This window comes from Aegilops tauschii, chromosome 6 (assembly GCF_002575655.3).
Source record: "Aegilops tauschii subsp. strangulata cultivar AL8/78 chromosome 6, Aet v6.0, whole genome shotgun sequence".
In the NCBI taxonomy this organism is placed as follows: Eukaryota; Viridiplantae; Streptophyta; class Magnoliopsida; order Poales; family Poaceae; genus Aegilops; species Aegilops tauschii.
Genome location: NC_053040.3, coordinates 3,260,876 through 3,270,322, shown reverse-complemented (window position 1 = coordinate 3,270,322; position 9,447 = coordinate 3,260,876). Strand labels below are relative to the sequence as shown.

At 45.0% G+C, this 9,447-nt stretch overlaps 1 protein-coding gene across 1 annotated transcript; it reads right to left on the bottom strand.

The window, feature by feature from the left end:
* Nucleotides 1–7,613: 7,613 nt before the first annotated feature.
* On the bottom strand, nucleotides 7,614–8,933 carry LOC141025445 (F-box protein At2g43440-like). Its single transcript, XM_073500723.1, has one exon. The coding sequence runs from the start codon at nucleotides 8,931–8,933 to the stop codon at nucleotides 7,614–7,616; it is 1,320 nt and encodes a 439-aa protein (XP_073356824.1).
* Between the last annotated feature and the right edge of the window lie 514 nt (nucleotides 8,934–9,447).

Below are 9,447 nucleotides of genomic sequence, written 5' to 3'. Positions count from 1 at the left end.
ACTGCTCAAGTGTGGATCACTCATTCCAAATCGTCTAACTTCCCGGCCGGTCACCCATCCTCTCACTCCCCCAGTCTGAGCACGCTTAACTTCGGAGTTCTATTCCCCCTACTTTCCAAGTCTGCACTTGTTGTTTTCCTGACAAATGTTCACTAGTACAAAACAGGGCTTTCGTCACAGGGCAATATTCACATTAGTCCCGGTTCAATCACGAACCGGGACTAATGTGAGCATTGGTCCCAGTTCGTGCGGCTAAGGCATTAGTCCCGGTTCACCTGGGCCCTTTAGTCCCGGTTGGTGCCACGAACCGGGACTAAAGGGTGCGATGCCCATTAGTACCGGTTGGTGGCACCAACCGGGACTAAAGGTTAGACCTTTAGTCCCGGTTGGTGCCACCAACCGGTACTAATGGGCTTTGAGGCATTAGTACCGGTTCATGGCACGAACCGGTACTAAATGTCTCATTTTCAAACCCCCCCCCCTGTGGACCGCCTTTTCAGTTTTAGAAAAAACAAAAGAAAATGATGGAAATGTCAAAAAATAAAATAAAATAAGTTTCCCATGTGATATGTGGTCTAGTTGTTGGGAAAATTTACAAATATGAATTTCGACTTTATTTGCAAAATCTCTCTGGAATTTGTAAAATGGGCATAACTTTTGCATACGAACTCGGATTAAAAAGTTTTTTATATGAAAAATCATCTACTCGGAAAGTTACATCTGATTTTAACTGGGGGACCCCGTTAAACATTTTCAAAATCCTCAAAAACCTAACAGAAAAAAAGTTACGGGGCTTTTAAGATCTATAGAGGCAAAAAATTCAAAAAAATTCAAATTGTGGTCAAACAATGGTCAAACTAATTATTCTAGAATATTAGTGTTACTAAATAATTATTTTAGTTTTTTTGAATTTTGGTCAAATCTGGTCAAACTGTGGTCAAACAAGTGGTCAAACAATGGTCAAACTAATTATTCCAGAAATATTAGTGTTACTAAATAATTATTGTTTTTTAAAACAATAGTTTCAAACTCAAACAGTGAAATGTGTCACTTCATGCTCAAGCTAAATTCCTGAGGGTTAATAGGATTGACATCTTACTATTGTCAGGAAAACAACAAGTGCAGACTTGGAAACGAGGGAGAATAGAACCCGGAAGTTAAGCATGCTCAGGCTGGAGTAGTAAGAGGATGGGTGACCGTCCGGGAAGTTAGATGATTTGGAATGATGAGGGGTGATTAGAGATTAGAGTATAAATTGAGCAGTGATGAGGGGTGGTGATTAGAGATTAGAGGTTAAAAAAATTCAAAAATTTGAAAATAAAAAAAAATTCAAAAAATAATTCGCAAAAAAAAAATTCAAAAAAAATCATAAAATTTCCTTTAGTCCCGGTTGGTAACACCAACCGGGACTAAAGGTGGAGCTCCACGTGGCCGCGGCCTTTAGTCCCGGTGACTAAAGGGGGGAGGCATTAGTAACGACCCTTTAGTCCCGGTTCAAAAACCGGGACTAAAGGCCCTTACCAACCGGGACAAAAGCCCCCTTTTCTACTAGTGGTAAGCTGTCAATCCTATTAACCCTCAGCAGTTTAGCTTGAGCATTAGGTCACACGTTTCACCGTTTGAGTTTGAAACTATTATTCTAAAAAACAGTAATTATTTAGTAACACTAATATTTCTTGAATAAGTTTGATCATAGTTTGACCACACTTTGACCATAGTTTGACCAGGTTTGACCAAAATTCAAAAAAATGAAATAATTATTTAGTAACACTAATATTCTTGAATAATTATGTAGTAACATTAATAGTTTGACCAGATTTAACCAAAATAAAAAAACTGAAACTTGAGCATATCTTTTTTTCCTTTTGGAATTTGAGGATTCTAAAAAATTGCAAACAGGCCGTAGGCTGTCAAAACCGGATGCGGATTTTCGTGCTGAATTTTTTGATATATTATACAATTTTTCTGACATCGTATGCAAAAGTTATAGCCGTTTTACGTTTCCCTACACTTTTAGCAAAACATGTCCAAATTTAAGTTTTCAAATTTTCCTAACTAGTAGATGTAGTAATATAACTACCTCTCGAAGGATTTTATTTTTTGAAGTTTTTATCATTTTCTTTTGATTTTTTCAAAACTGAAATGGCGGTAAGGGGGGGGGGGTAGAGTTTGAAAATTGCCCTATAGCCCCGGTTTGTGTCTGCAGCCGAGACTATAGGTCAGACCCCTTTAGTACCGGTTCGTGGCACAAACCGGTACTAAAGGGTACTAAAGGTTAGCCCTTTAGTACCGGTTTGTGACACGAACCGGTACTAAAGGTGATCGTGGGGCCCCGGCCTGACGCCAGCCTGCCGTCACCCCTTTAGTACCGGTTCGTGGCACGAATCGGTACTAAAGGTTCAACACGAACCGGCATTAATAAATAGCCGTTCGAACCGGCATTAATGGTACCATTAGTACCGGGCTAAAATCAAACCGGGACTAATGTGTGTCACATTAGGTCCTTTTTCTACTAGTGCTCTATTGAACAGGAAAGTTAAGCTGTAATCTATGGTATGTTTCTGTGTATTTTCTTTTACAAATGTGCTACTTCTCTTCTTTTAGATTGTTGGATAGTACAATGATCTGGTCAACGTTTATTACCAGCTTATAAGTTCATTGTGACTCTGGTTTTGTGCTAATGTAGTACCGATATAAGTCACTTCTGCTAGAAATCAAAGAGAATTAAATATAAGTTTCTGCTACTGCATGATACCTGCAAACGTTACACACAAAGCTTGATAAGTGCACTGAAGAGAAACATTTTCTTGATGAAGTTGTTCCGGGTTGTAACTTTTGTAGGCATAAACAAAATCTGGACACTTTGGTTTAGCGGTGAAGTTGTTTCATGCCATTGTAATTTATAGTGGTTTTGAAAAAACAAAGTTGCATGTGCTGGCTAATTCTGCATGTGTGTATTTTCTTGTAACTTCCATGCCTTTCTTTTTGCTCTTTTAGGAAAACCATACGATGATTTTGATGATGCTTTTATAAGTAAAAAACAGATTATATCCTTCAATTCCATTCATTTTATGTGGTGTCTTTGTGTGGGTTTCGAAGGCAAAGAGTTGTGTGGTACACATGATGAGACTGAATGCTGCCATATGTTTTTAATTGAAGTCCCTAAAGCTTCTTAGGGTCTCTTTGATTCACATGATTATCTGATTATCAAAATACGGGATTAAGAAAAACCTAGGTACCATTAATTGCGTTTTACCCATCCCTTGTTAAGCCTAAAAAATTGGATAGTCTCTCTTCAGTTCTCTCACCCCCTCATTTTAGGCATATGTAACAATTTTAACAGATGAAATCATAACTAGAGGTTTGAGAGGATGGATTTTTTTTCCTCCAATATAGAGTACAAAGAATACTTCAGGAAAAGATCCTCGGGCTTCATATCCATAGAAAATCCTATGGAACTCTTGAGAACCGAAGGATCCCTGTATATATCTAACTATGTAGTAATTCATATATCGTTCTTTTGAGAGACATTCCAAAATGGAGTACAAAGAATCCTTTGGGAAAATATCAAACCATCTCCATAGGGAAAAGATCCTTAAGATTCGTATCCTCGAAAAATCGAATGAATCGAAGGAACCCTACCTAACTTTGTTTATCAGTTGTTCTTATAAGAGACATCATACATATGTAGGTCATTAGATTGTTTATTAGCACATTGCTAGAGAATCTTAAAATGGGGTTCTCATATTGTTAGATATGCTAAAGAAGTGAATAATTGTGTATCAGCACATTGCCAAAATCTTGATTCTTTTGCTTTTTAGTTTTATGCACTCATGGTACGGGGAAGAACTAAATCAACCAATTTGCAGGGTCTATTCATTGTTTCATGATTTTACATTCTACTAAGCGAAAATTCCCAGGATAATGACTTTTATTCTCATTCACGATGTTTGCCAGCTAAGGAATCAATTTGCGGTGCACCATACTTAGCTTCATCGACAATGAAGTTGCACACAAAATTTCTGTTGTTGTACGAGAATTAATTACATGTATTAAGAAATAATGAGATATTTATGTTTTTTTGGCTTTGTGCATAGCTTATTGCCATGTTAAAGTGTTTTGTTGATTTTTAGTACTTTTTAATGCAATCAAAATACCTTTGTATGCATGTTAATTCTGACATATCTTTGTAATATTAGTCGAGACGTGCATTTGCACGTACAAGCTTACTAGTAAATAGATAGATACCCCCTTACATGTCACCAAGATGAAACTTACAAACACAGTTGCATCTTCGATGATACAATTAAATCCCTTATAGTAGTATAGATAGCCATATCCTATATAATTCCGTCGGCGGCGGTGGGGTCAGAGTGGTAAAAGTCGTCTTCATGCCCATTCTCCTTGAAAGCAGCCATCTCTTCTTACTCTTGGCGAGGTTCGTATGGCCGCCCCCCATAGGTATTAAGCTCCTTCAAAAACTGCAGCAGCAAGCAGATAGATGTTCAAAATATGTACAGACACAGGAGTAGATCATTAATTAACCAGCTAGGTAGAGCAAGAAATTCAACTAGATATGTACCGTTGACTTTGGGTTAGTATCGCGCAATCTCCTCAGAATAGCGATGATTTCTTGGTCGACTGCCTCTTCCGTCTTCACACGACCATGATTTGGCATGATTTGTGCTTCTTTTTGCATGAGGGGTTCCCGAATCCGGGGATGGAGAGCGCCGGACGGAACGGCTTTGAGGCCCTCGTCGTCCGAGTCAACCAAGGTGATCCCGCTAAAGTCCTCCGTTGCCCACAATTCCTGCATCTCAGCCAATTGGATGTAGTAGTCCTCGTCGACCTCGACGTAACCCCTGGTTCGATACTCCTCCCTCCACTTCCTCTCTTCACCATCAACATGGCTAGCACCATCATCATCTTGCCCAGAAGGCTCCTCCTCGGTAATGTTGCACAAATCGGCGATGTCACTGTTGGGCTCTCCGACTTTGATGCAGCAGCCGCACATGGCTAGTCGCTTGCTATTGGCATGCTCGCTGTACCAGTGCCGTCCCAAGAGGCAGCACACGTCGCCGCACGCGGTCGCAACATCCGGTGGCGGCCGTGGCAGCACCTGCTTGTCGCCGTCGTAGGTTGTGGCCATCAGAGAAATCGATCCAGCCATCCTCACCGTCATATATAGCAGGCGTGATATTGCGCAAAGCACGTTGCAATGTTGGGAGATGATGGCTGGCACGATGCAAATTACTGCGGACGGTGCACGATAGGGCTACAACCGACACACCGCGGTACTGCAACCGGGCGTGTGGGGAGCTACTAGGGACACACGGGAAAATATAGGAACTCGGGCTTCGTGTATTCCTACAAAAGCCATTCGGCTTCCAAGAAAATACACGGCTTATCTAAGTAAGCCGTGTGGCCGTAAAAAATGTACTAGGCTTAAAACCATTCATCGGCAAAAGCTGCTACCACGTGTACGCCGTCGGCGCTTAACGGCTAGCTTGACGACCGTTCGTGTAAGCCGAGTATGCTTCCCTGAACACTCGGCTTATATTCCCATGTCCTTTTTAAAAATCGGAAACTATTGGGCTCCCCTGACACTTGGTTTATGTCAGGTTTATAAACAGAGTGGCCAGCCCTTCGAGCTTCAATCTCCTCTGCCACATCGCCGGCCGCCACTGCCGTCCCGACAACAAGCACTTCATCGGTCTTCGTCGCCGGATCAGAACAACCGAGGTTAGCACATCAGTCACTCGATCTAAATCATACATATTGTTTGATCGCTTCATGTCCATATACTTTGTTCTCTTCGTGTTTGACGGGGGAAGTGAATATGAACACGAAGGGAGTGAATATGTGGCTTCATCAGTTCGTAATCATATCTGTGATGGACCAAATATGAACACAAAAGAAGCTTGGTGAAGGGACGTGCTCATATTCACTCCCTCCGTTTCCATGAACTCCTTTGGGAGGTGTTACGAACAGTGCGTCTCGTTGTCCACATCGATCACTATCTTATCTGATGCCTGGCGCTACTCTGGCGGTTCAGTAAATACATACAACTTGGCATTGATGAGCACCGGTGGCAGGAATTTACATTTGTATCTCGCACGGTATGGGAGTAGGTACGGGTTCCGGCGCCACCAATTGTGACCGTTAGAGATATATTTGCGATACATGTATTTGGTAGTCCAGAATTTATAATCTGTCTATTACCTTATCTCCAGGAGAGGCGTCATGCCCGGTGTTGGCAACACTGATGCGTGCCTTCAGCCCCGACGTGTTCCCGGGCCTGGCAAGCCTGGTCGGCGCTTCGTCAACTTCGTCTTCGTCTGTCTACGCATGCTCGGTGCTGGCAATCCCGATGCGTGCCTTCGCCCACGATGTGTCCCCAGGCTTGGCAAACCCGGCACGACGCCTCATCAACACCGTCTTTTTCCTGGCGCACCACTACCTCGACACCACTGCGCCCATGACTAACTCGGCGCCTCCTTGCGCCCGCAGCTCCACGACGACTCCCTCGACACCAGCTACCCCGACTCGAGATCGACCACGACACTCTTCGCACGGCTACACCACCCTACGCTCTCGGCTACCTCGACAATGGCACAAAGGGTTATCATCCGCTTGAGCAACTCGTCGGCTTCCTCTACAGTCAGCGCGTCCGCGACGTGACACCGTCCACGACGCTCCCGCTACGACTACGGGGGGATGTCAGCCTGTCGGCTGCTATTCTCTCCAGTCTGACCGTCTGCGACGCTCCTGTTGTTCGTAACGCTACCGCTATGACTGCGGGGGATGTTAGAGGTATATTTGGTAGTTTAGGATTTGTAACATGTCTACTACCTTATCTCCAGGAGAGACGTCTTGCCCTCCAAGTCTTGTACTCAATGTATACTCGCCCTCGAGGCTCAATAATACATCCATCATATTCCGCTAATCTCCTATCTCTCCCTTCTAACAGTGACCTCCTAAAGTGTACATGTTCAGGCAGTGGCCAGCTTCCTCCCGGTGGTAGAAGGAGAGGCGAAGCAGCTTGTACTGGTGGGCAGACGCGCTGAACCACATGGCATACATGCGCAAGTCGGCATTCTTGATGACAATGTTCGTTGTCAGGTTCCTTGTCGTAGCCCCTAGCACAGCATATGTTGCGAACAAGTATACTACACATCATGTGCCAAATCTATGAGCTTAGCCAGTCCAGATACTCGGAAGAGTTTGCATATCTCGTTTTTTCTCTAAATCGCTAATTTTTCAGCGATGCACTAACGGGAAGGGATTTAGGATGGTGCCAAGTCGCATGGGAAACGTGTGGCTGAGCAGACTAGGACGGGCTGACAAGATTGAAACACTTACATATAGAACACACTAGCAGAAAACTAATAAAATATATCTTAATTCGAATGCAATGAGAATAATACATAAATTATTGGTATAGAAACTAGTACGGGAGGGTATAACATTTGGCCACAAAACGATAAATAATTATGAAACTAGAAGATAATTTATTACATAGATAATAAATGTTCCATCTTGAGAAATCTTGCATTGTCACAATGCCTTATGCTCTAGGATAAGATTTCTCCAATATTTATCTTGTTGATTGATTACTGTTTTGGCTCGCAAATCCTTTTGGCAACACGCTCGTCACCGGTGCAATCGGGCAGGCCAACATTTGTAGGGAATGGTTTCTTCGAGTTCAATGTTTTCTTGCGTCGCAGAGCGTGCACCAACGCCTTTTCGAAGAGTTCTTGTTCATCCATGTGACCCGGTGATGTCATGGGGGAGGCGAATGCGAGACGAGGCGAGACGAGGCTGGGACAGTAGCCACTGTAGACGTTCCATCGTTGCTTCTCTTGCGGTGGAACCTCTGGCAACTGTATATCGTGGTCCCATTGCATGGAACCATCGACCTCCTCCTTCTTGTTGGTGGTGTCGAATTGGTAGAGATGGTCATGTAGCCTGTAACACAACATCCTGTCACCGTCATCAAACCAGGCGCCCCTTGATATGTCCTGCCTGCCATCATCGTCGACACTCATGTCGAAGGTGTAGCGCAGTTCCCAGCTGCCAAACAGGCTCATTCCCAGCAGCGGTGGCATGACCCAGAAGCGTAGTCGCTGCTGGCCAGCAAGGCGAATAGCGATGCATAGCTGCCCGCTCAGGTTGAAGGCGTGCATCGCTGCAATGACCGCCCCGGTAAACTCCTCCGGGAGGTGATGTATGCAGTGCGTCTCGCTGTCCACATCGATCACTATTATCTTATCTGACGCCTGGCCATACTCTGCCGGTTCAGCTAAGACGTACAACTTGCCATCGATGAGCACCGGTGGCGGGAATGCACAGTTGTAGCTCGCGCGACATGGGAGTAGATGTGGGTTCCGGCGCCACCCGTCGTGGCCGCCTAAAGTGTACGCGTCCAGGTAGTGGCCGGAGCCGTCACGATGGTGGAAGGAGAGTCGGAACAGCTTGTACTGGTGGGTTAACGCGCTGAACCCCATGGCATACATGCGCGAGCGGACGCCCTTGTTCTCTGGCGGCGGCGCGATCTTGATCTTATCTCCGGTGACAGGGTTGCAGACGCACACATGCCAGTCCTCGGCGTTGGCTGCGAAGCACAGGAAACCGTTGCAGGCGTTGGTGGGGACGTACCCACCGGCCAGGTCGGTGATGCGGCACATTGTCTTTTCGGACGCGACGTTGAGGACCACCGCCTCTAGGCGTATGCGCATCCCACGGATCTCCGTGACGGCCAGTGTCTCCGGTGGGCCGGAGACGACGTGGGTGGCGCTGGCGTGGAGCCTGCGGAAGGAGGGTTCGCCGACGACGGTGCGCCATTGCCGGGAGACGCAGGCGGACCGGGCGAGGTCCCTGGTCGGCAGCTTCACCAGGATCGCACGCAAAAGCTCCTCCCCGAAAGATTGCATTGTCGAATCAATCTGTGGTATGAGATCAAGCCGATGACCTCGCGCAAAAGTCTGGGCTATATATGTTGGCGTGAGATCCGATCTAATAGGAGGCTAGCGCTAAAGTTATCTCTCAAAGCCGTGAACCGATCTACTCCTGATTTGCTCTTAACAGACCCCAAACTTCACGTGAGAATAGAATTAAAATTCTACTATTATTTTTGTTGGAAAACGTTTGGGCTTTTTTTGTTGCTGCAACGAGAGAGCAGATTTGACTATGACCGACGTGCGGAGGAGCTGCAATCGGCAGTTCCAAATGCTACAACCGGCATCCTAAAATTCTACATCCAGTATCTTAAAAAGCTTCAACACTAGACAAGGAAGCTAGGGGCAGCCATGGCGCAACCGCAAAAAAAAAAGCTGCAACCAACAGATGAAAATGCTTCATCTAGCACCTGAAAAAACTTCAAACGGCACCTGAAAAAAAGCGGGATTTAGGACAGAAGAGGGGCTTCAACTGACATGCGTCGGAGCT

Coding starts and splice junctions, on each gene's coding strand:
- LOC141025445 (XM_073500723.1), bottom strand. CDS start 8,933: ATGCAATCTTTCGGGGAGGAGCTTTTGCGTGCGATCCTGGTGAAGCTG.